This window comes from Camelus dromedarius, chromosome 14, assembly GCF_036321535.1.
Source record: "Camelus dromedarius isolate mCamDro1 chromosome 14, mCamDro1.pat, whole genome shotgun sequence".
NCBI lineage: Eukaryota > Metazoa > Chordata > Mammalia > Artiodactyla > Camelidae > Camelus > Camelus dromedarius.
Genome location: NC_087449.1, coordinates 27,707,334 through 27,734,728, shown reverse-complemented (window position 1 = coordinate 27,734,728; position 27,395 = coordinate 27,707,334). Strand labels below are relative to the sequence as shown.

General features: G+C 42.2%; 1 protein-coding gene across 6 annotated transcripts in view; it reads left to right on the top strand.

Annotated features, from left to right (window-relative positions):
* The window catches only part of FGGY (FGGY carbohydrate kinase domain containing), a 389,035-nt gene that overhangs the window by 38,480 nt on the left and 323,160 nt on the right, over positions 1 to 27,395 (top strand). For all 6 annotated transcript variants that reach the window (XM_064493531.1, XM_031465233.2, XM_064493532.1 and 3 more), the window contains one exon: positions 24,763 to 24,851. In XM_064493531.1, coding sequence (XP_064349601.1) covers positions 24,763 to 24,851 — 89 coding nt within the window. The remainder of the gene's footprint in view (positions 1 to 24,762; positions 24,852 to 27,395) is intronic.

Sequence of the window (27,395 nt, the reverse complement as noted above, 5' to 3'; positions counted from 1 at the left end):
TGTGGGCTAGGGCTGGGGGAAGCACCCTTGTGCTGAGGTGTTCGTGGATTGCCACCATGGGGCAGAAGAGAGAAAAGCAAAAAGGGCATCAATAATCAAGGCAGGCTTGGCTTTTATTTGTTTAGTATATTGAGCTATTTTGCGAGTTTTAATTTGCAGGAAGATTTCTATACTTGTGGAAAGTTAGAAAACATAGAGTGTTTTAGGAATTGGGGATTTCAGGATCCTAATTCTGACTCTACTAACATCACACTATATGACTTGGGAAGGCAGCTGTGCTTGCCACTATACCACCAACACCTCACACTCACACACTGTGTGACTTTGGGCAAAGCAATTCTCACACCAGGCCTAACTCTTTCCATGTATAAACTGAGAGGGTTGGACTGGATCCATTTGAAAACTTGATCCAAAAACACCCTGAAATACATATCAGAATATAGAAGTGCTCTGCACTGCCTCCACTCTGTGTTCTATAGGCTTTGAATGATTTAATCCTAACAAGCTCTGCCTAGTAGATTGTGTGGGAAACTGAGGCTGAGAGAGAAGGTTATATGATTTTCCCAGATGATAGAGCCAGAATTTAAACCTGTATCTACTGTTCTCCAAATCCCAGCTCATCCCATTAGTTATGCAGTATTAAAATCCTTCTGTAAAGCATGCACCTCAGGAAGGACCAGGAACAAGGGTGGTGGTATTCTTCAGGTCAGTCTAAATACGGTGCAAAAGAACAAATGGGTTGGATATATCACCCTTCTTGGCCACAGGTAAGGAAGAGCTATTCTGAATTAAGTGAGGATGGGGCAGGTGGTCACTGGTACAGTATCAGGGTCTTATTGAGCACCTGCTTCATAGCCAGCTCTGGGCTGCATATCCCAGGAGATCTAAATATACATCCAGTATGAATCTGTCAGGATATTTACCTGTGCACTTGAGATCACCTGTACTAAATAAAGCCATAGAAAATAATTAAGTTCTCGATTTAGTGGCAGTGATTATAACCTAAGACTGACTATCCATTCATCCATCTATCTAATCAATTCCATTTCAGAATTTGCAGAATAAGGCTCTAAACAGTGCCTCACTATATATTTAACTACCTGAAGGTTGAGCCTCAGATCTGTTTTTAAAATTTTTTTAAATTTATTTTTATCTTTTGATAAGCATGCACAAGAATCCTTGCTGAGAATTCCTTTGGTTTTACTGTGATTGCAAGTTCAAAATCCAAGCTACTTCTAAAATCAGTTTTCACATCTTCTCCTTAAAGCCTGCCAGTATGGCTTATAGCTCACAAACTTTAATGTGTAAATGAATCACCTGGAGATCTTGTTAAACTGCAGATTCTGATTTAGTAGCCAGGCAGTGGGAACTGGGAATTTGCATTTCTAACAAGCTCCCAGGTGATGCTGATGTTGCTGGCCTGCAGACTTACAAAACCACTTTCAATTCTAAAGGCTTGTATCTTGAAAACATCCATCTGTGGAGAATTAGGAAACAGTACATTCTTTTTAGAGGGATTATGGGAAACTGAGGCCCAGAAAAGTACGTTAGCTTGAATAGCTGTTCAACAGCACATTCAAAGTCAGAACCTGAGGCTCTGTGCTAAGTTCAGTGGGCTGCCATTTGTTTACTCTTTATTCCTTCTTTAATTTGCCAAATCTTAACTAAAGTCCTGCTTTGAACCAGCAGTATGGTCGGCACTGGGGACATGGGCATGAAGAGGACTCATCCTTACCCTTGAGGGGCACAGTGTCCCCTGGGGACAATGGTGGGGGGAACATAAGGTGTAGAGACACATAGAGCCAGAGCCATCAGAAGATGAACTAAGCACAGGAAAATGCAAAGTGCTTTGGGGGAAAATAATTTGCTTTCTGGACAAGTTACTTGAGATGATCCTCAAGATGATACAGGAAAAATGGGGTGAGAGAATTGCCGTGTCCCAGGTCTCAGATGAGTCCCTAGGATGCACCCTGTCAAGTGAGCATCCCTGGCTTTGGGTAGGAAAGAATTTAAGAGCGAGCCATAGTTGAGTGAAAGTAGATTTATTCAAAGAAATACATACTCCATAAGCAGAATGTGGGCTATCTTAGGAGGGAAAGCAGCCATGAGGTGCAGGGTTGTTAGTTTTTATGGACTCAGTAACTTCATATGCTAACAAGTGGGAGGATTATTCCAGCTACTTTGGGGAAGGGGCCAATTACCAGGAATTGGGCCACCACCCATTTTTGGACCTTTTGTGGTGACCCTGGGAACTGTCATGGTGCCTGTAGGAGTGCCATTTACCATGCTAATGTATTACAATGAACATATAATGAACCTCAAGGTCTGCTAGAAGTCAAATCTCCTGCCATCTCGGGCCTCAGCGTCTGCTGGGAATTGAATCTTCTGCCATCTTGGTGCTAATTGCTGTGTCATTCTTTTAATGGTTGTGCCCTGCCCCCATACCTCCTGTCTCAAAGATACAAGCGGAGATTTTGCCTAGTAGGGAAGAAGACAGAAAGGATATTTTAGAGAGACCGTGGTTCATTATGGTAAGGCTCTTGGTCCCAGGACAAGAGCCTGGGATACCTCCGTGAGTGTAGTTGGGAAGAAGGCCGGGTGAGTAACCCAGGCTCAGTTTGTTAAAGGCTTATTTGGTGATAGAGATTAGTTGATGGTTGTTAGTCCAGGGGGGAATTGTCTTAAATATCTTTGGCTTGAAGGGTGAAGCAATTGGATTAGGGATGAGACAATGTGTATGGGAGGGAGTAAGAATCAGTTTTCTTACTTTCCTGATTTCAGCACTTAGTTGGCCTTTCTTTGCTCTTAGGATAAACTCTAAAATTTGTAACATGGCTCAGAAGATGGTATATGATGTCATTTCCCCACCCTTCCCCTCTTCTTACGGTGTATCCCTCATTTTGCTCACTCTGATCCATCCACGGGGACCCACTCAGGTGCCTCAAACACACCAGCTCTTTGCTACCTCAGTGTCTTGACTAGGGGATGGCAGAACACGGTTGTGGGCTAGATCTGGCCTGCTGCCTGTTTTGGGGTGTCCTGGGAGCTAAAAATGGGTTTTACATTTTCAAATTTTTGAAAAAGAATCAAAAGAAGAGTAATATTTTGTGACTTGTAAAAATGATATAAAATTAAAATGTTAGTGGCCATAAATAGAGTTTTATTGGAACCCAGCCACACTCATTCATTTATGTACTGTCTATGGTGCTTTCCCACTGCAGTGGCAGAGCTGTGCTTTTGAGAAGGACTGCATGGCCTGCAAAGCTGAAAATATTTAATCTCTGGACTGTTAGAGAAAAGGTTTGCTGACCCCTGGTCTTGACTATGCTGTGATGCTGTGCCTTCTGCTTGAATGTTCTTCCTTCTACTCACCATTGATTCTAACTCATCATGTAGGTCTCAGCTGTATTGTCACATCCATAGAAAAGCCTTTCCTGACTCTCAAATAAATCAGAGGCCTCTTGTCATTGTACTCTTTACTTTACTTCATTGAATCTTTCATAAATTGTAATGATATGACAATTTGTATAATGATTTGTGTAAAGCTCTCCCCCTCCAACCATTGTAATCCACAGGAGGATGGAGATTATATCCATTTTGTTCATTGCTGTGTCTCTATCCGTAATCAAATGCCTGGCACATAATAGATACTCAATAAATAGTTTTTGAATGATTTGAGTGGCCTATTGAGGGGCTATTGCAGTTCTCCAGGTGAGAAGTGATGAGACCTGAATTAGGAGAGGAGATGGGTTCCAGCATTGTTAGGAGTTGATGTCAGCAGGACATTGAGGCTGATTGGCCATGCGCAGTGAGCTAGATGGAGGTGTCAGAGCTGACCGCTCATTTCAGTATTGCTGTCATTCATGTGCTCCTTGTCCTTAGCCTGGGATCAGATGTCAGAAGGGGTTGGACAGAATTTGGAGTTCAGACTTCCCCACAGACAGAAATGATGTACTAGGACCACTGTAGCTCTTGGGCAAAGTCACTTGGGTCCTAGTTCTGCAATATGGAATTTTAATCATGTCCTTTAACATTTAAGGCTTATGTGTTTTAGGTTGATGTATGTCTCCTTAATAAGAATTGTCAGATAAAAGGAAAAATGCCATTTGAATTTTTCATAACCCCCAGCAGTCTGGCTTTTCCATTTGGTCTCAATGATTCTGACTCTCATCTTAATGAAGGCCAAATGTAAATTCAATTCTGTCAGGCTGGAACAGCTGGAGTCTCCTATCTTTATAAACATGAAACTTTGTAGGGTAACAAGGTGCAGACTGAGGAAGGTCAGAAAAGTTAACGGGCTGATGCCAATCCTGACAGCTCAATGTTAATGGAAGATAATTAACTGGCTTGTAGGGGATGCATGGAGATATTCCAATCTGTCTTTTAACACATTTCCTCTTTTTGCCATTGTCAGCAGAGCAGAAAGCTAATCACTTTATAGTTTGCAATTTTCATTGTTGGTTCCAAAGGTCTGGAACCAACTGGCTGGAATGTCAGAGGATTTCTTTGATGGGTTTAGAAAATATCTGTGCCCTTTTCACATCCCTAGTCCATGCCCGTCTGCTTCTGTTTCCCTGATAACATATTGGGAAAATGAGTAAATGATTCTCTGATTGGTTCTAATTTACTTTTTCCTGTGTATGTAGATTCTTGGGAGAAACCTGGGAGTTTGGATGCCCAGAGAAGTGGCTTGATAACTTCCTGCTACCTATGGAAGATATCAGTTGAATACTTTGCAGTAGGAACTATTGAAAAGAAAACTCTATTAGACTTTAGGAAATCCTGGTTCTCGTTCCTTCTGTACAATGAGGGTCTTGCTCTAGCTCATTTTTAGTGCCTTGACTGGCCTTATTTGTTCATTCTTCTTGATGATACAGTATCATCTATTCTCTTTAGGTTTCTCATCTTTAAACTTTATGAAAGATAAACAGTGTAAGTTCCTTTCTTGTAAATTCACCATATCTTTTCTGATGGCATATGGTGGAAACTTCATTCTTTCTCTGTTATTTTCTCTGGCTTTAAATTCCATTCATAGACTGATATAATAATATCTGGTCTGATATTATTTGCCTACATTTATCAGATCATAACAATAGAACTTAATACAAGGTAATGAGGAACTTTAGAAGATAGAACACTGTTCTGTAACAACAAAAAAAAAGTACAGGATTTGAAGACAAACACATTTGCATCTAAATCTTTCTCCACTGTTTACCAATTTTGCAACCTTAGGCTATATCAACTTCTCTGAGTCTCATCATGCTTAGCTGCACAATGATGTTAGTAATATCAGCCTTGTAGAATTATTGTAATTTAGTCACATGTTTATAAAATATCTCATACAGTAGATATTCAAATAGTAGTTTAATTCTCACTTCCATTGTGTTTAAAAATTTTTATGTCTACTGATGGGCTCGCCAGTAACATCCTACCGTCAATCTAGAGAATTTTAAACACTAGAATATCTTATTTCATGTAGTTGGCTACAATGAGTGGTATGTTTTTCCTGTTTGAATAGTAGCTAAGGAAAGCATCAAAAAATGACCACAAAGTTGTCAGAGACAATCACAGAAAATAGACAGTAGAAGAGTATAAAACATGCTTTTAGAGTTGTTCATTTATTTGAATCATCCACATCCTGTGTGTAATACCTGTACCAGAAGGCAGTCAGCTTTGAGCTGCAAAACAGATCAATTTACTGAATACCTTCTACTTGTTTCCCCTAAAATTTACCAATGCCTTCAGTCCCAGAATTATTTTATTCCACAAGCATTATTTTATTTAATCTTTACACTAGTCTTGTGGGATAGATATTCTCTCTTTTTATAAATGAGGAAACTGAGGCTCAGAAAAGTGAAATGACTTACTCCTAGTCTCATACCATATAAGTATACGTACCTCAAGGCATCAAGGGCCATACAACAGCTCCACCCCCATCCCCCTCCTAGCGGGGTCTGTGCAGTTCACTCTGGGAACCCAGAGGTGGTCTCTGCCTTCAGTAAATTACAGTGTTACTGGACTAAGTGATAAGAACATAATAAGGAAATAGATGAAAACAGTAGCTAAAGTGTGTCTTGTGCCTGTTATATTTATAGCACTTTTCTAAGCATTTTTATCCATGTTAAACTCATCTAATCCCCACAACCACCCTATGAAGTAAGTCTCATCTTTTACAGATGACAAAACAGCCTCAGAGATGTTAAACAGCTTGCCTAAGGTTATTCAGCTAATAAGTGGAGAGACTAGGGTTTGAACCGTAGCATTTCAGATCCGCAGTATGAGTTTATCACCATTTCATTCTATTGCCTCTTCAAGTGTTTTCCTTGCAGGGTTTGAATAAACTAGTTTAGGGAAGAGACTTGTAAGCAACAGCTTCAGGAGAATCTGAGGCTGGGAACTGTGGGTGGTGGGTTCATCTTTTTCATTTGGAAAGTATTAGTTGAGTGTCTCCTACGTGATGGGCACTATGTTGGGCACTGGGGATGCCAAAATGAGCAAGACAGATGAGGGCCCTGGGTAGGTTTCTGGGAACTTAGACTCTAGTGGAGCGAGGGAGAAAATAGACAAGAGGCAAATATATGTACGGAGTGGTTTTGTTTTCTGGAAAAGGCTATGAAGGAAAAATGCACTTGAACAGAACTGGCATAGCTAGTGTGTTCTCTTGGGAGGTTTTGGTTGACAAGAATGATGAGATTTTCAGGAAGAGGGAGCAGCAGATTCACTGAGGGGAGGAAAGCACCTGTGAGATCAGCATAGGCAGGGCCGGTGGGGGACGAGCCAGGCAGAAGTGGCAGGAGGAGGGTTGGAGAAGTGACCAGGGGCCAGATCTGCATGGCCTTGAGGTCCTGGTCAGGAATTTAGATTTTATTCCAAGAGCAGTGGGAAATGGTTGATGGATTTTAAGCATGGGTGTGACATGATCTGTTTTATGACTTCAAAAAAAAATCCAGAATATGAAAACGAATATATGTATGTTCGTGTATGACTGAAGTGTTATACTGTACACCAGAAATTGCACAACACATTAAGCTAACTATATACTTCCATAAATGTATCTGTGTGTGTATACATAAATACATACATACATATATATATATATATATATGAAAAAAATTCTTTTGGCACATACTGGGTAGATAATAAATATTTGTATAGCAACAACAAAGTTTACTCTATAACGTTAAAGGGAAAACAATTCCAGGGCTGTGCAGTCTTATAAATGCATTTGTTTTAAGAAATTTCCAGTAGGGAAAAAAAGGCTGGCTGTATATACAAAAAGCAACAATGAGACACTATGGATGGTTGGGATAGTTTGCTACTGTTAGAGCACAATGCTTATGCTTTTATTACTATCTTAGTAATTTCCCATTAAAGAATGATCTTGTTAGTCCCAGCTAACCTTTCTGGTTGACAATACTTCATTATTTAGCATGGGATTTTTTTTCTTCTTGGACTTGTTTTCCTAAAAAGTGCCATATGAGGGACTTCATGTGCAGGATGTCATCTAAGTCCCTTAGTGACACAGTATTATTATCCCCTCATGTTGATGAGGAAAACAAGACCTAGAGAGCTTAAATAGCTTCCCCAAAGCTATACAACAAGTGAGTGGTTGACCCAGGGTTCTCCCCAGGTCCAGCCTGCCTCCAGCCCCGTTGGCCCTCACTGCCTTTGCTCAAAGCGTGCTTGTTTTTGCCCACGTGTGGTTATAGGCTAGCAGCTCACACACTGAATCTGGTCCCCAGATGGGCTTTGTTGGACCCACCCTGTGCTAGGAAAAAAAAAAAGTTCTTTTTTTGAATTAGTTTCCAGTGTTTAAAAACTAAGAAATTTCACATAAAAATCCAGATTTTCCTGCTTCTCTAGAAAAAAATAACGAAAGGACTTGGCAGTCCTGGGTTCACATTCCCATGTGGCTAGAATCTGCCAGAGCTGAGTAGGGGCTGCGCCCTTGAAAAGGAGTGTCCTTCATTTCACAGCAGACCCCACCCAGCCTGCTTCACTCATTTCCTTTTCCAGCACTGCCCTTCTAGGCACTTGGATTTGAGACCCAGGCTGTGGAAATTTGCTCAAGGAATCCATCATTACTTTCCCTATACAAAATGCTTAGAGAAATGGAAAGACTTTCCAGATGGTGAATTTCTTGGTCAGTGGCTCTAAGGATACCATACCCATATTCTCTTACACCTCTGGGTCTGTGCTGAGGTCTTCCTTCTGCCTGGCAAACATATAATCATTTCTTTCTTCACTTGGGAAAGCTGATACTAGTTCTTCAAACTCCAGGAAGCCTTCCTTGACTTTCTCCATTGAGTGTTGATTAGAGTCCTGCCCTCTGTCCCCCGTGGCATCCTCTCCTTACCTCTACCCTGAAAATTATTAATTACTACACTGTATTTCACCTCATTTATCTCTGTATGCCTGGTGTCTAGGGCACTGCTTAGCATCTAACACTAGTCACTCAATAAATATTTTAATGGATGGAGGGATGGATGGATGAACGTACTAAATCGTTTAGCATGCCGTTTTTTATTGCTGGGTGTGTCTGTCCGATAGTTCCAAAGTAAAGATCCACTGCCCATTGAGCACAAGTGTATTTTCTCTTCCCTGTTGTGGAAAAGGAAGTTTGGAACATTACTTCTCCTTTCCACCCCAGAGCCACCCATTGGCTGCAGTCTGTTACCTTGAGTCACAACTTACTTTGTGAGTAAAGTGAAGTAACGCCTCCCCTGCTTCTTTGGACGTGGAGGTGACTAACCCCTTTAAGATGCTCGCTTCCCTCGCCCCCTGCAACAAAATCCAAGATGCATCAACTGAATCAAGCAAGCTCTCTTTAGAATGTTTATACCAGGGCTCTGTTACTTTCGTACCAGATTCCCAGCCTTTGAGCACCGCGGACAGGATCGTCAGCTGTTGTTAGGGCATCTGTTGTGGATTTTCTCTCCAGGGTGGTCTTCCCATAAACTGGGCTCATAACTAAGTATATGGAGTGTCGAGGCTGATGGGCTGCCTTCATGACCTGCACAGTGAATCCCTCTCATCCTGCATTTGCGTATTTGATTGATGCCATATAGGTGCTGTATTCTTTTACTTTTGTAGTCCAACAAAATCATTTTAAAAAACAGACCAAAAATCTTAAAAAAGGGACTTAGCGTGATCCCTAATAACATTTAATAAATGTCAACTATTATTATAGTGCTATATTTTGCATTTTACTTTATGGCTTATAGCAGACTTGTATATATGTTTTCTTTATTTGATTGATGATGACATGGATTTGCAAGTTAAATATTACTATTTGCTACATTTTATGGGCTTTAAAGCTTCAAAGAGATGCAGTGAGTTGTCCACAGGTATCAGGATTGGGTCTTCATGGAGGTCCTTTTGGCTTTAAATCCTGTCTTTTGTTTTTTCTTCCTGCTGCACCGTGTTCCTTCCTCATTTAGGTTGGTGGATTCTTGGCTCCGTAAGAACAGGGACCAAATCTCTCTCTCCATACTTGGATGTTGTACACCCTGACCCAAACACAATTCTTGGTGTTGAAAACATTTAAGAAATATTTGCTAAATGAATTCTTGTTTCCTGGTCAGAGCCAGACTTAGGGCTGTAGTAGCAGAGCCCACGCGCCCAGCTTCATGCTGCCAACCATCCTGACCACTGTGTAGGGATGTCATCTACTCTAGGCATTTTCAGTGTAACCAGACAGGTGAGAGAAAGATTACTAAGTTTGGCTGGCTTTATCCCTACATGGTATTATTCAATATAAAACAGAAATTGAACAAAGTTATTTTATCACAGTGATTAAAATGGAGGTTACACCTATTGGAGGAAGATACTGTCTTTAGAAAAGACAGTAAAAAAGGCAATGTGTTTAATGTATGTTATGATATAAGAACTCATTAGCACAATCGACTTTGTTGAGGTCAACTGTCAGCTTGGAAATCTGGAGCCCCGGCTATGTAGATGTTAATTGGGAAAAGGGAGGAGACAGGCCAGAAGTCAGAAAAGATGCAAGTCAGGGCCCTCTTCTGGAGGGGTAAATAAATCTCATTTCTCTGAACATGTGGGTTGGTTTTACTTTTTGCTTGTTTGTTTGTTCAGTGGTCTCGAAAATGAGAAGAACTGTTCTGATATTGTAAGGATATATTCATTTAATCAGTGAAACATTCCTTTAGTAACTATTATGAGGGAGGCACTGTGTCTGGTGATGGGAAGGCAAGGTGGAAGCTAAGAGCATCCTTTATCTCAAGGAGCTCCCAAGTCTAAGACCCCATGTAAGAGATTGTGAAAGCCATTTCCCCCCAACATTTTATTATCAAAATTTTCAAACATAAAGAAAAGTTGAAAGAATTTTACAATGAACACTTAGTACCATGACTTTGATTCTGCCATTAAGATTTTACTGTACTTGGTTTATCATGAATATATCCATCTGTCTTTCTATCCATCCATCAATCCACCGTAAGTTTTTGAAGTAAGTTGAGACATTATTATACTTGTGAAAGCAGTTTGAAATATTAAAGACACATACTAAATTTCTTTTCTGAGACACTTACTAAATTCTATTTAAGATATTGACTCTATTTGATTGCTGTCTACATACATCATTACAATCTACTAAATGTCAATCACATGCTTTTAGGCCAGCCATCTCATTTAATTTATACGAAAATCCTATGAGGTAGGTGTTATTACTTACTTTGCAGATAGAGAAGATGAAGATGGATTGAGTTAGTTGGATTACACCTACTGACTCTGTTACTAATGGTAATGCTGGGATGGAAAAACCTGGGTTTTCTAACTCTAAGAAATGAATTTAAGAAGGAGCTGTAAAGGCTAACTGGTCAACTCCAGTCTTTATCAGGCAAAGTCCACCTGTCTACCTTATAGATGAGACAGCTAGGTAAAGAGAGCTAGTTCTCTTAGCTTACGTTTCAAATCCCAGATAACACATTTGTCTACTTAAATCTTTAAGATAAATATGATCTCTAGAGTAAAATGTTATCCTAAGTTAGACCCACGATTAAAGAGTCAGGCTCGAGAATGGGTGAGATCTAAGATTTCCTCCACTACACAGATTCCAACCCAGTCCTCTTTTATCTGTGCTCTAGCACGTTAGAGTTACTTCTTAAAGAGCTGGCCTCTTCCTTCTTTTGGCATTCACTTGAAATGTTTGTAGTTTAAAAAAAATGAATAAATGACTCAACTAGTTCCTTACCTTTTCTGAACCCGGAGGTCCTGGAAGTCCCTTCTGCAGCTAAGACCCCACTGGAGGCTGGTCTCCATGCATGAAGCTGTGTCCTCTCTGCTGGTTGAATAATAAGTGAGTCAGGGACCCCCATAAAAGCCCACGTCTCTCTGAATCCTTCCTGTATAGAAAGGCTATGGGTTGGGTAAAACTTGTGAGCAATCTCAGTAATAAAAGAAGATCTGATCTCAGCTCTACAGCCTCATCAGTACTCCTACCCACACCCTCTCAAAAAGCTGTGTTAATCTGATTTCCAGGCTTTGTCATCTCAACAATCAGTGTCTTCTTGCTCAAAGATACAAGACTAGAGAGTGTTCAAAGGGAATTAGAATTAGAAGCTGCCTGAATAAGTGGCTGTGCCCTCTCTGGCTTTTGTCTTCCACGAGGGCTTCACTAAAGGGTATAAGCTGTGGCACAAATAGCTGTTTTTCCCAGTAATGCTACAGGTGTTAGTTGTTGGAACTTGCCCAAGGAGGGCAAAGCAAGCTATTAAGACATAAGGTTTTTTTAACCAATTAATTATTCATAGTATTATTAATAATAATAATGATTTCATCTTCTCTAAGATTATTTGTATTATTCAGCACCAATGAGTGAAAACTGTTGGTCATGGATAAGCACCAGTCCAGGGTCTAGCATTTGGGAACAACTGTTCTCCATGACCCCTGAAGCTCTCCTCTAATGCATTCTGTGAGCCTGAGATAGACGGGGAGAGAATTGGGACTAGATTGAAGCCTGCTGCAGTTGTCTTGGCTTGAGGCCGTGTGGTCTGGCTCTGGCCGGGGGTCAGAGACCAGCCTACAGACCTGAGAAAGAGAGTGAATCACTGTGCAAGTATTTATCAAGTACCTCCCATGTCCCGGACTGCAGCAACCACATAACCGTAGTGGAGTATTGGGTTTGGAGTTCAAGTGGCCAGGGTTTCTGGCTGTTCACTTACTCTCTGCATAATCTTGGGTGATTCATTTCACTTATGGGCCTGAGTTTCCTGTCTATGAGATGGTATCAATGGCAGTATTTTGTAACAGAAGGTATTTGGTAAGTTGTAAAGTGCTAGTGGGAGTGATGTATTTTCAGATGATGATTAGGGCAGAAGAAGTTGACTTGGGGGAAAAAGGTTAGTGAGGTTTATTTTCCCCCCAGATTTATGTACTTATTTCTTGATGCAGTTAAGAAAGCTAAGAGTGAAGGGAAAAATCCACGTTGTTTAGGGGTAGGCACTTTTTTTGAACTGTCCTTAATCTTTATGGATAACTTGGGGAGTGGGTTGTGGTATTCCTGTTGGAGCCAGTGTGGACAGGCTGAGAGAGGTGTACCTCCTGTAGCTAGTGAGGGTAGAACTGGGCATCTGAGTCAAATCTAACTCAAGCCTGTGTCCTCTCCACAACAGCTCACAGGCCAAGGGTTGAGGAGAGTGGAGGAGTCAGGGGAAGAGTAGATCCATCCTCAGATGCCCCAGGCAGCTGTGTCCAGAGCAGTTTCACTTGCACTATTATTAGTTGCTTATAGGGTACTGTCTTCAGCAACCGACATTCTCAGGATGATGGCTGTAAGAGTGGGTATACGTTTCAGAAGAGGTCTAAAATTACCAGTGTGGTGTTCATAAGTCTCTGCCAGAATTGACCTTGGACATTCATGCCTTCAGCAAATATTTATTGAAAATTTATTTTATTCTAAATCCTTTGTTAAATACTGGGAAGAAACAGAACAGAGTCCCTGTCCTTAAGCTGCTAATGTTCAAGAAGAGGGGAAGAAGTAAAGTCACAGTGCTCTATCAGTAGGATGGGTGTTCAGGTCCCTCTGGAAATGTACCCTGGTTAGGGAAGAGGGTCAGGAGGAGGTGGCCTGGAGACTGGGGGCTGACAGAGGTCAGCATTCGGTGGGGTGGGCTTGCAAGGCAGGCAAGGTGGATGGACTGGCATGGGGAGAGGTCTGAGGAAGGGGGACCTCTGGGGGCTGCAGATAGAACGTGGTGAGAACTCAGAATGTGAGAAGGCAGTTCAGTGAGTCAGTCAAAATGCACCTTTTGAGTCCCTTTTGTATTCAGTGCTGTTTATTATGGGAATTGCCTTTTTGGACATCATGGGATAGAGCCCCAGCCCCAATCAGAAAAGAACCAGAAGATTTGTCACGTCTGTTCTTCCTGTCCCATCTCAAGGGTTTGGACCTGAGGACTCAGTGGCAATGCGCTTGGCATGCCCCTGTGGCTGCAGTGTCCTCCCTGGGCCCAAGGAGAAGCTCTCCTCATTTCAGTCATATCAGGACCAGGCTAGGCAGACAGTGTCCCGGAGCACAAGGCAGGGAGGTAACCCCTCTGGTCCAGGAGGGTGGGACTGAACATCGGGCGGGGGCTCCTCCACCTCTCCTTTGGTGGGCGTGTGACTCAGCGGCGGTGACATCAGCCATGACTTCATTCCCCCAGAGGAGAGACAGGGTGCAGACCATGAGCGGGGCTCTGGCTCCTGCCCTTCCCTCTCTACGTTTTGTCTCATCGGGGACATTGTCGTGGTCCTGCTGTTGTTTTCCATACATCCTTTTCATCTTGCTGTTTTTCTGTCTTTCTCATTTTATTCACTTCTCGTGTTTAACCTGTTCTTTCTCTTCACCCCGTCTCTGTTCATCTTTTGCTTTTGTCTTTTTCTTCTCCTCCCTCCTCCTCTTCTCCCTAATCCTTTTTTGTTTCATCTCCTTCCCCTTTTGCTTGCCTTCTCTTTTGCCTCCAATTTCCTTCCTTTTTTCCTTTTCCTCTGCTCTTTCTCCTTCTTCTGTATCAGAAATGTATATGGAAACTTCCTCCTGCCTCTTCTCCCCTCCAGATTTCCCACCATGTTGTTGCTGTCCTCACCCTTCTAAAACTGGATTTACAAATCACCCCCTGCCCAGTACTGATGGTGGCCCCCATTCTTTTGTGACCTGAGCATCTAATATGAATTCAGATTTACCTCTGAACTCCCCTTCAGCACACATCTCTCTGAGTGACCTTCCCAGGGTTCCTTTTCCATGGTCATGGATGCAGTTGCTGCTTCTTCCTGTGCTTTTGCTCAGCCAGTCGCTCCAGCTAGACTGCTCTCCCTCTTATCTTCCTTAGTCATTGCCTTCCCTCCACACCAAGGCCAGACACTCCCTCCCACGTAATACCTTTCCTCCACTGCCTGCCTACAGCACAGCAGTACCTTTCTTTCATGACCATGCAGCATCCTTAGTTTATAAATCAGGTATTTTCAAACTCAAATTATTCTATGCTATTTGTACATCCCTGCTGAGTGTTTTCTATGCAGACTCTTTGCTCCACCTACCCAATAAGCAACCTGAGAATTAGGACCAGTATATTCATCCATGGACACCTTCATACATAGCACACACCTGGCCATCAAGCAGGACTAATGGACAAAGTATTGCATGGTCAATAAAACCACATTTAAGAAATACTTATTTCATGTTAACTGTAGGGATACAGATGAGTTAGTTATGGTCCCTCCTTCAAAGGACCTAAGAGTCTAGTAGGAGAGAGGGATAGGCCCCACAGAATTTGGGAAGAGTAAGGATTGTGGGGGAAATTAATGTTTATTGGGGATTTTCCAGGATGAGCATAGTAACGTGTATAACCTCCTCAAATTGAATCCTGCTAACAGTACTATGAGTTAGACATTGCTGTGAATGAACAAAGGGAGAGATGTAGATATTAGGTGACTGTTGGCCAGAAATAATACAACTACCAAGTGGGAGAACCAAGGTTTGCACTAAGGTGTGTCAGTCTCCAAAGCCCCTGCTCCTTCCTGAAGATGCAAACATGGTGGAACTGACATGCTAACTAATAATATGAACAATCGTTTAAGAAGTGCTTACTCTGACTCAGCTATTCTGAACCCTTCACAGACACTGGCTCATTTGTTCTCTCAACTGCTGTGGCAAAGGTAGTATTATTGTGCTCTGTACTTATCATACGACAGGGAATTTGAAGTGAAGAGCAGTTGAGTGGCTTTCCCAAGGCCACACAGCTAAGAAGTATTAGAGCCAGGAGAAGCATTTTTGCAATTTGGCTCTGGAGAAGATGCAGCAGAGTGTACAGAGGCCCCTTAGAGTGGAGTGGCATATTGCATTACTAGACCTGCCACTGCATCAGTCAGTATGAGGGATGGGGGACTGGGTGGGGGTGATGCTGAAAGCTGAAGGTAAAATTTGGGTTGAAAGAAATTTAGGGAAGAAAGATGAGGGTTATCCTTATGATTTAGCCTGGACCTGACACCAGGTTGTCCTCAGATGTCTGAGAACACTCGACATTGGATGGAGTACCTTTCCCCCCTCAGCCCTCTCTCCATTGTGCTTGGCAGCCATTCAATGTGGTGCTGCACTGACCCAGGAGTCCCAGCCAGGAAGTGAATGAATCCATTTTGCAATTAAAATGAAACTTCTCCAAAAGACCTGCTCACCCCCAGAAGACTAATTTATCTTCCTGGCAGTCTGGCTTGGCTAGAACCTATCTCTGCCCCTAAGACAGACGGTAAAAAGCCATTAACTTGAATGAGAAAAGAGAAAACTGGGACAGTTCTTATCCACAGCCTCATTCATTTATCCATTCATTCCTTATTTCCATTTCCACAAACTCCTATTTAGCGTGCACGTCCCTGCTCATTCATTTATTTGTTCATTCATTAAGCTAATGTTATTCATCATCTATAGATCACATACAATGCTAGGTCCTAGGAACAGAGAGATTGGAAAAAACCCGAAAAACAAAAACCACAATCCCTGCCTCTTAGAGCTTCTGGGCTGGTGAGGGAGACAGACACGTGAACAGATGATGAGATATTCGCTGAATATCAGTGCGGCATAGCACAGGAGCACCATACTCAGCTTGAGGGAATCAGAGACAGTTTCGTAGAGTGGGTAACACTTGAATGCTAAATGATGAGCACATGTTGGCCAGGTGAGAGAGGGAGGGCATCCAGGGAAGGAACACTATGAATGAAGATGTTAACGGTGAGAAAAAGGACGATGTCTGTGGATGGTTCTAGTGTAGTGTCTCAGAGCGATCAGGGATAGAGCTGGAGAGCAAGACATGATTTGTACTAAGTGGTTCACACATGCCATATAAATGAATTTTATCTTTAACTCCCAAGGTAGTAGAAAACTTTAAAGGGGTCAAAGGGTACTAGATTGCCAGCTCCCTGGTGGTGGGTACTGTGTCTGTTGGGTGCTCTCATTTTCCTAGCACTGAGCATGGTGCCTGACATGTAGGGGATACCAAATAAATAATGGATGAATGAATGCTTTATATAGTCAAATACATATTTCACATAGGCCAAGGCAATATTTTCTAGTTGGCTGTGTAGAGGGTGGGAATTGAAGGGGTTAAGATTTGAAAATTAAAAGCTGTATCAGTTAGGGTGATGTGATAACAAACCATTGCAACCCCAAATGGAGCCCCCAAACAACTATTTATTTACCTTATGATGATGCAGGTTGCTAATTTGGGATGGGCTAAGCTGAATGGATTTTCTGGTCCCTGCTGATTCATCCAGGAGTCTACAGAGGGCTGCCATCTTTACTTTGCTCAGCTCTCTTCAAGTGGTTCGTCTTCACCCAACGTGTCCCCTCATCTTATAGCAGGTCAGCCAGAGCTGCCTCATGTGGCAGCTCAACCTTCCATGAAGACCAAAGCAAGGTCTTTGAGACCTCAGTTCAGAAGTAACACAGTGGTGCTTCTGCCTCATTGCATTGGTCAAAACTGGTTCTAAGCCCAGCCCCAATTCAAGTGGTGGAGAAACAGATCAACCTCTTGATGGGAAGAGCTACAGAGCCATATTGCAAAGGGCATTAATACAGGGAGGGGGAGAATTGTGGCCACTTTGATGGTATACCATAGATGTGATAGTGTGATAGCAATAATCCAGGTGATAGAATATGACGGACTGAAAATAGGATACGCAAGATGTGGTGTGATGTTTAATTTTTTATGTCAACTTGAGTGGGCCACAGGGTGACATTTGATCAAACATTATTCTGAGTGTGTCTGTGAGGGTGCTTCTGAGTGAGATTAATATTTGAATTGGTGAACTGAGGAAAGCAGATTCTCCCCTCTAATGTTGGTGGGCCCCATGTAATCAGTTGAAGACCTGAATAGAATAAAAAGGCTGAGAAAGAGGGAACTTCTCCTACCTGACTGCCTTGAGCTGGGACTTCAGTCTTTTCCTGCCTTTGATGGAAACATTGGCTCTTCATGAGTCTTGAGCTTGTTGGTCTTCAGACTAGAAATTATACCATTTGTTCTCCTGGTATTCAGGCCTTTAGACTCAGACTGAAACTCCTGGGTCTCAACTTACCAACTGAAAATTTTGGGACTCAGCTTCCATAATCATGTGAGCCTATCCTTATAATAAACACATATATTTATTATATATATCTGTGTATATACATTTGTGTATAAAGAGATTTCATGTATATTGGTTCTATTTCTTTGGAGAACACTGACTAATAAGGGGTGGGGGTGAAGAGGTGGAAACTTCTTCATGGATTGTGAGTTTATACTAGAAGGATGATTGGATGTAAGGAATGAGAGAGGAGAAGGAGAAGATGACTCCTTAGGTAACTGGATCACCTGACATCTAGAAATCCAAGGAGGAGGAAGACATTTGGGGAAAATATCAGATTCTGTTATGGATGTGTTGAGTAGGACGTACAGTGGGCAATCCAGGAGATGTGTCTCTGGGAAGTTTGGAGTTTGAAATCTGTCATGTTATTAGACTTTTAGTTGGTTGGAACCATGGGAATAACTGAGAGTGTCCAGGGAGCACATCAACAGTTGTGAAGGGCATTTGAATGAGGCAAGAACATGTACATTTAAAGGGAAACTAAGGACACAGAGGTCAAGAAGGAGATAGAAAAGCCATAAGAAGGGTAGGAAGGGGCCCAGGAGAATGAGGTGGTTAAGGGAGACATCCTTACCTCTCTGTTTGTCCAAATCTACTTTATTTCATGTCTGATCCAAGACATTACCCACTCCAAAGCCTCCTTTTCGTATTAGGATCTTTCCTTCCATAGACAGGACCACCCACTAGGAACCATGTTATCTCGGTCACTGTGGCATCCTTCCCCTTTCCTCTGCCTGCATTTTACTGTGCTTTAGAGAGGTGGACACCTGAACTAGGACTGGGCTGGGCTTTAGATCTGCATTTCAGTCTGTCTGTCTGCTTCTCTGTTGTGTAACCTTGGGACAGTTGTGAGCCCTTCCTGGGTTTTACTTTCTTAACCTGCAAGGTGAGGTTTATAATTTCTTGCCTTCCCTGCCTTAAAGAATGAAACAGATCAGATGAGATCATACATGTCAAAGTGCTTTGAAACACATGAAGCTCTGCAGCAGTAATTAGAGTGAAACCCACTGACTTATCAGGCACTCCACAGTATTTCATTTAACCCTCACAATGTCCTTTGAGGTGGATGCTAGTCATGTGGCCTTGAGGAAACTGGGGCTTAGAGAAATTAATTTGCCTAACGCTACACAGCTGGGAAATGGCGAGGACTGTAATCAAACTCAGGTCTGCCTGACTCCACAGTTCTTAGAGCCCACATACCAAAGCCTTGTTTTCCTAATGCATGTGGTGGTATCACATTCCTGGGCAAAGCCTACTCTGCAGGATATGATCAGTTTTCATGCAAATGATAACATTTTTATGGTTGGGAAATCAGCTCTAGGGTGGATTATAGATTTACCTTTCTGTGCAACAGGGCTTTAGGGGAGATGCAAGGGAGGGTGCTTAGCTGTATTTGGTTCTTGAAAATTCAATGATTTAAATTATATGATGGAATATTTCATTTTACAAATAAATTCTCTGAAGGTAGTTAAACAAAACCTTCTCTAATGAGGGTGATCTATCTTGTCATTTCAGAGTTTTTTTCATTGAGTGTCATTCTCAGCTGTGGCATAAATATTTCTTCTACTTGCCCTTTAGGTTTCAGCTCAGATCTATCCCCCGTGAAGTCTTTTTTGGGGCCCACCTGGGGCCCTAAAGCCCTTTCCTTCTCCCAAACCCTGTCTGTGATTACTCATTAGAAGCAGATATATGGCCACACTCACAATCTTATGAGAAAGTTATGAGGCTGACTCACCAAACCTTGGTATCAGACTCATTACATTATTGTCATACATCATTTTATTCATTACCATTTCCTTTGCAGACATCTTTCTCCAGCTTCATTGGAACTTTACTTGGAGAGGATCTGACTTCATATTTCTTTATACTTACTGAAACTTTTTGCATTTTTTTTTCTCGAGTTAGCTGGCTTTTGCCCTCCAGGAGTTTGTCATTCTGAGATGGACCTAGGCATGTGAACATATACTTAGGACACAGCGAGGGATGGAGGGATTCACTGAAAAGGTTACATTTGAGCTGCATTTGAATCAAAGGGAGAGGTTTGGTCGTGAGAGAAGATGGGAAAGTCAATTCAAGTAGCGGCATCTGCCTCAATGGAAGCAGGAGAATATGAAATTGTATAGTGAGTTTGGAGAAAGGAAATAAATGAGGTGAGATCAGGTGGAGAGTGGCTAGGAGAGGGGTGATGGGCATTGAGCCCAGAAGGACTCATAAAAATAATGGCCAAGTTGGAGCCAGGTTGTTAAGTGTCCTGAGAGCCATGCCAAGGAGATAAAATGTGATTCTAGGCCACGAGGAACTGTTGAGCCATTTTAAACAAAGAAATGTCATGGTAAGTTTTAAGTATTTAGAGAGATGCCTCTGGTAACACAAATCTTTCAGTGTGTCTATCTTTCTGACTTGAACTATCTCCAGTGTTTCGTCTTTTTCTCTGTGGATGGGAGTTTGAAGCACAAAATTGTTTCATTCATTCTGGGAAGTTTCTGGTTGGGGATTATGACCCAGTCCGTGTTTTCAGCATCATTTTTCTTTTAAGAATGGCATTGAGGACTAAGTTTCTTCCTGAAACATCTTTCCTCTCTGGGCTATCAGCCTGTGCCCTAATTTGGAGTCTTGAAAGTAGCGTGAGGATAAGGTATTGCTTTTTTCTGGGTAGTGGAGCTGGAAAACAACATCATGGGTCTGTGGGATGTTCCAGCAGGATCATTTACTGGGAGAGGAATTAAAGAACTGTGTTCCTCCCTTTCATTCACTGCACACAGCAGGGAGCCCAGATAGAATCCCTTCACAAGTCATAACAAAATACTTAGATGATCCTTTGTTAACTGATCATCCCTACTTTCTCATGCTGCTCCAAGACCCTGGCGTCTCCTGACATACATTGCAGTATATGCTTCATTTCCTCTCCGCCAAGTTCCCTCAGTGTCCAGAAGCTAGCAGAGACCTCACTGCCTACCTGGACTTGGCAGTGAGGAGAGGGAGAAAGCTACATCTCTCTGCCCCAGGCTGGTGGGGTGGCTGCCACCTGGCTTTGAGTCTTGGATACACTGCTCTACCTTTCCCCTGTCTGCCGAGACCACAGCTGTGTGTGTTTAGGGTAGTAGCCTCCTCCCAAGACATGCTGTGGTTTTGTGAAGTAATAGATGATTAAAAAAACAAAAGAGTTCTTCTCCGGTTGCTTTCAAGCCTGAGGGATTGCTTAGCTCAAAGGATTGTTATTGGAATGCAGAAGCCTTAATTGCCAAGTCACACACCCCAAATCATTGCTGATTTCTTTTTTTTTTCCTTGAAAAAAACTAGTTTTGGGTACTTGCTTGGTGACTGGAAGACAGACTTAGCTCATTCAACACAGAGAGCTCCTAGTTTGAACTAGGTCCAGCTCTCACCTAAGGAGGTGCGCTCAAGGTCGCATATGTGTTGGGGACCCGCTCTGTTTCCCTCTAACCTGTGCACTGTTTGTGCATGGCAGTTGTTATTAGGGACGGAGAAATTAAGTGACTTGCCAGGATTGAAAGTGAAATCTCTGCAATTTTAAAAAACATGTTAAAAAAAAAGTGCTTGGGGGAGGCTTTTCTTTATTTTGTTTTTATTTTTTTTTCCTCTAAAGATTGATAACGGCTTCCATCATGATGCTTCCAAAAGGCCAAAACCCACAGCTCTGAGAGACCCAGGAGCCTCAGGGTGGTGTCTGTGGCCTAGTGGAAGGAAGGGACACCCACTTTAGAGCTGGAGGCCCCTCGTAACTTTGACCTAAAGCCTTGTAATCCGAACCTCAGTTTCTGCATTCTTCATGTGCGACTATTGTGTATCGACTATACCTCTGAACCACCCTGAGAATCCAAGGAGACAAGGCATGTGGGTTACGACTAAGCTGTGGAGGAATCTAAGGGGATAGTCACTGTGTCTTGATGCAGGCCCAGTGGTTCTAAGGATAGTATTAATTCAGTAAGATTGAGGCCCTTGGCTGGGCTGTACTGGCTGGGGAGGGGGAGGGATGGAGAGATTTTCCCACAGAATTGGATTAAAAATCCACCTATGGGGGCTAGGATGCCCTTGGCCAGCCTGGTGTTTGATGACTAAGCACTTGTGAAGCACGTAGCCCAGCGGAAGAACAGCTTGGGAACCTCGTAGGTAGTGTCAGCATCTCCAAGTAAGGGATCAGGCTTTTGGAGACATCTGTCATCCAGGCAAAGTCTCTCCCCCTTCCCTTTGCTGGCTCAGCTCCAGATTTGCTTTGGTAGAGAAGGCAGGGAATACATACTGCTGTCTTCTCCCCTGAGACAGCGTGCATTCCTAAGGCCACTTCACACTTCTGTCCTGCTTTCTCATCCTATAGAGAGGTGGAGCCAGGGTCTCTGGCTTTGCTTAGGGAAGCTAGCCTTGTCTTCAGAAAAGATGGTGCTGCTTGTCTGCCTTGCGCCTCCTGCCCCCAGCGTGTCTCTTTCTGAAGTTCTCTTGGAAACATTCTGCCTGGGTTCCATTGTCCACAGTGGCTGTCTGCATGGCTGCAGGCTGAAAGCTCTCATTCTGCAAAGTCTCCAATGACCATATACAAGATCTAACTGAAGCAGTTGTTTTCTGAGTCGAGGAAGACTGCTTGGCTCTGGCTAGAAGCACTGATGGTTGCTGCAGTGATTTTCTGGTTTATTTCTGATTGGCCTTGGATTTCTGGAGTCTTTAGAAGGAGGCTGCCTTTTCTCCCTGAGAACTGATCACCAAAACCACAAAGCACATGGGAAGAGATTTGGAGGACTAACCAGAAGACATATTAGTTGTTTGACTCATAATTTCAAAGGCTAGCTTTTTCTTTTTTTAAGACAAAGTTATTCAGTTTATTTATAAGAAAACAAAACATGAATCTGTCTTATTTAAGAAAATGTGATATTTGAGGATTACCTAAATTGTTAATTTTTCAGGTGGTAGTATTCATTGACTTTATTTTTAAATTACACTTTTTATTTTGAGATAATTATAGATTAACATGCAGTTATAAAAATAATACAGAGAGATCATTACCTAATTTCCTGTAACATATTACAAAACTGTAATACAGTATCACAACTATGATATTAACATTGACAATATTGACATTCATACAGTCAAGATACAGAACATTTCCATGAATATAATTTAAATTCAAATAAAATCTCTAGCTTAGTTAATAACATTGTACCAATTACCATCATATTGAGGATGAAGGCTTCAACATGTGAATTTGGTGGGGGCACAAACATTCGTTCCTAGAAAGGCTACCATTTTCTAATTGTGACCTACTAGTGTATAAAAATGCTGCTAGTTCAGAGCTGTGTTCGGCATATTTAGTCACTTTTAAGTGTCGCTTTGTGTCACATCAGGATGTTTGGGTGTTCAAAGGAAAGTTTAGCCCTTTCTAAATGTAAGCTTTAACCCAAATTTAAAACAAATAACCAGCAACAATAACAGAAAATGGGCTTAACACTGCCTTTTACATCTGAACCCTTTTGATATTACTGTTGTGTTAGTAGGACTGTGTTCCTGGGTTAATACTCAGTTTCTCTGCTGTGCAGAGATGTCTGTATTCATAGAGTGGTGGTAGGGAAGGAGAAAATGGGAAGAACTCTTAGAATTTGAGGGCAAAGGGACATAAACTCCAGTTCTATTTCTGTTAAATAGATGTCACAACACGCAGGACTTTTGTATCGTTCTGAGGAGATGATAACGCACTTGGAAACCCTTTATAAACCCTGACTCGCCCCTCTCATGAGAGAGAGCAGAAGGTGAAACTGAGCAGTCTGTCTAGTTTTCAGCATATATTTATTGAGTGCCTGCTGTGCATCACCCTCTAGCAGAGACTGGAATATGGCTGTTTTGGGCTTTTACCGCGTGGTCATTAGGTTCCCAAAGACACACTTGTGCTTATGATACGTTCCTTTATGTTGTAAACTCTTAGGGAGGGAATAATTCAAATCAGGACACGTAGAGTTGCTTGGATGGTAGGAAACCTTTCTTGCTGCTGCTTCTGTCTGCATTGCTCTTCTCTTTGTGAAGTTCTGCTTCTCCAGATACTTGGCAAAAAAATTGCCACTCCACCATTTCCAAGTTGATCTCACCTTCAGTTCCATTCATAGGCAGAAGTTAAATGACTCCATTTGGATCCTGACTCTAAATTCCTGGGAGAAGGAATCATCATAGCTCATTTAGGTCACACGTCCACCCTTGGTCCAGTTAAGTGTGTAAGGGGACCAGAGTCATATAATTTCTACCTCACAGCTAAGGGTCCAGTCCTGTGTAGGTGAGGAGGGGAGATGGTCTGAGATATTATGGTACATGAAAATGACAAGGCCCTTGACTTCATAGAGCTTACAGTCTAGCAGGAGAGAAAGCCATTCTCCAGATACTTGGGGGTGATCTGGGTTGTGTGACAGTGAGACCTCAGCTGGGTAGAACCTGGAAGACCTCAGGGGCAGGTGGATGGGGTTAACCAAAGAGGGCAGGGAAAATAGACCCTGGGAGGGAACAGGGTGGTGAGTGAGGAAGGAGTCTTCCAGACAGAGGCAGCAGAGGAAAGAAAAAGCCCAGTGGCAAGAAAACAAAAATCTGACCATATTGGCAGTGTGGAAGAAATTGGAAGAAGCAAATGTTAAAAAAATGTATAAGAATAGCTTGATTCCATTCCATTCTCTCTGGCTTAGATTGGAAGGTCTCTGTGGGTAGGGACCATCATTCCTGTTGCCTTTGGAACCAGTTGGTGTGGTTTTTCACGGCAGGACACTTTTGCATTTCATCGGATAATTTCTTAGTGTAGTTTTCCTTCCCAGTTCACGGCTGTTCAGCTTCAAAATCTTATTTATATGTCTTAAAGAGCATCCTCCTGCCCTTCACTGGGAAGGTGGATTGCATATCCTCACTGAGTCTTCTGCTTGCTGCTCCAGGTTGGCAAAGAGAAATAAAAGGGAAATTATAGTCATTTTTGGAAGGATCAATAATCACCAATTTTTCTTTCCTATATAGTACTGCTTTTATATCATCCCTCCTTCCCAGCCCCTGAACAGATGTTTGTTGGGCATTGTTGGCTATGTTTTTATTTTGAAAATTTTGAAACATTATTGAAAGAGGAGGGGGTAGAAAAAATAGCCCATAATTGATTCTAATATATATTTAATTTGGCAGAACTTGAGAGAGACTTGCTGGGATAAGGCGGGACATTTCTTTGATCTCCCAGACTTCTTATCCTGGAAGGCAACAGGTGTCACAGCACGGTATGTTAATTACAAGTTGGATTTTATTTGTGTTCATCCATTCTCGGGTGTCTGTATATATATTGCTTTCTTAACTCGCTTTGACTGGATGTACTGTTTGTACATCTGCATGCGATTTTACATACTTGAAACATCTTGAATCCATCTTCCACCTCCACTGCACAGGCCCAAACACCATTGTTCCCATGAGGCCTGGAATGTGGGTATCCAAGGTGAAGACCATTCATTAAAATTGGACACGTCTAAAGGAGATATGAATAGTCTGTCGTGAAATGTAACTTTTTCCAAAGGCACTTTTTACATGGTGAATAAAAGGAATTTTTTTTAATTTGGTCCCTAAAATTAAGGCAAGAGATAGATTTTTCAAGGAAGCTGATTTTAATGTTAACTAGATGGATGTGCTATGAAGCTCTTTTGCTTTTTACATCAATGTACCTGAATCATCCCAGAGTGTTGAGGTATGAATGTTGAAGTCAACAGTATTTCTCAGTAAATTACAAATGCTATAAATAAGTTATGCACTGCATGGCAGAGATGTTTTAAAAAAAAATACTGATTGAGTGTGATTGTGACTGCAGTAATGAATGGAGTGGGTGTGTGTGTGGATGGCATATATACGAACAGGTTGGATATGAAATCTCAGTGCATGCAAATCTGTTATTATCTTGACCTCAGATGTTAGGTGTTGCACAAGAGGAGGCAGCAGGGTAGGGAGGGGTCTTCTCATCTTCAGAATGATTTAGAATTGCATGTGAGGAAGAGGATTGTTTCCCAGAGGACAGCTAAACCTGTAAGTGTGTGTATGTATGTATTTATTTATTTAGGTATGTCTTAAAGTCATCTCTTTAGACCGGGCTACGTCCTCCCCATTTTCCTTTTTATTTAAACTCATGGGAAGCTGGGAATGGAAGTACCATTTTCCCTGTGCTCTCACCATCTGTCTCATTTTGCATGATTTGGACCCTTCCTTGTAGAGAATTGATGAGGGCGTGATAGTTCGTTCAGCAGCAGGGGCTTCCAGAGAGGAGACATTAGAGGATCTGTTTCATAAGCATGTCATTCATCTTGTTGATTATCCTCCCTTCCCACCAGTGAAATGCTAGGGTACAGGGGATCCACATGCATATAAAAATGACCTCAGGAAACCTCAGGTACTCACCACTCTCTGGGTAGAGGGCTCTGGAGGAGTGGTCTGAACTTTACCCCAGAAGGTGCAGTCAGTCACCATTATATATCATCTCCAGGGAGGCTGGCATGTGGGTGAAGATCTCATCTGGACTTTCCTCATTTGATGGGTTATTAATTGTCCAGAGTTATATCTGGAAGGGCCTTTCTCAATTTTTTTTTTCCCTACCTTTGTGCAGTAGTGAAAGAAACATTTTGATTATTTTAACCAAATGGACCTAGGAGTCAAAGCAGTGCTAACAGTGTGGATATCAGTTATACACCATGGGCTTGCAAACCTTATGGACTGCAAAGCAGAACTACAGATGGGGGAGGACCTCGCTTTTCCTTCTGTTTTCCCTTGGGTGTTAAGGCATTGATTCCTCCCTGGTTTTTCTGATGGTGCTAGATAGTCTACACCCCCATTTCCTAGTTTCTGATGCTGTTTTAAGACACCAAGGAGCGTGGGCTTTTTGAAGCTACCTCTGGCTTAGGTAGATTTAAATACAGTGGCATGCATATCTGCTGTGGCGTTACAGCGTGACTTATACTCAGTTTGGCCACACGTGAGTTTGGTGACCTTGGAAATGGCCTTCTCTTCTTTGAATCTCATTCTCCTTATCTGTAAAATGAGGATCATGATACCAACCTTGCAAGCTTTTGGGAGAGTCCTATTAAAATAATTTTTCCAAACCAGCCTGATTATAGGAAACAGCTGAATCTTTTATTCAAAGCACAGATCCCCAGGACTTCCAGTTTTAAGTCTACTAAATTAGAACCTCCATGAGATACCTGGAAATTTGTATAACCACCCCAGGTGGTTATATGGTCTGGTAAGTTGGGACAGCATTGTCTAATAGAAGATACATGAAAGTAATCGGTGACCGTAAGGTGGTCCACTCCTGTGAAAGATTGGAAGTATTTTAAAAGGTTGAATGAATTTGGTGAATTTAAAAATTGACAGCTTCTGATTTGCCTATCAGAACATGCTTGGGGGCTTCCATACCCACCCATGACAATCTGAAATCCTGAGGAGGCAGAAGATTTAATGCTCAGAAATGATTTCTTGACCGTCCAGTCATCCCTGTCATTTTTGTTGGCTGCAGCACTCATGGCTCATTCTACTTTCATCAGTACAGATTTGCAGTCCCCTCTTCCTGCTCCTTGCCCGTACTTGCCAGAACCTTCAGAGACCTCCCTTCTAATTTTCCTCAGCTCTAAAGCAGAGCCTGTGGACCTTGGGTGCCAGGCACTGAGTTCCTTTTTTAAAGATGGTTGCCCTATCCTTGCCCACATCTGTCTTACATCTGTCTGTCTTTTCTGTTGTTTCCCTAATCTCTTAATTATTTCTCTCTTCTCTATTTCCACCTTCATGATCAG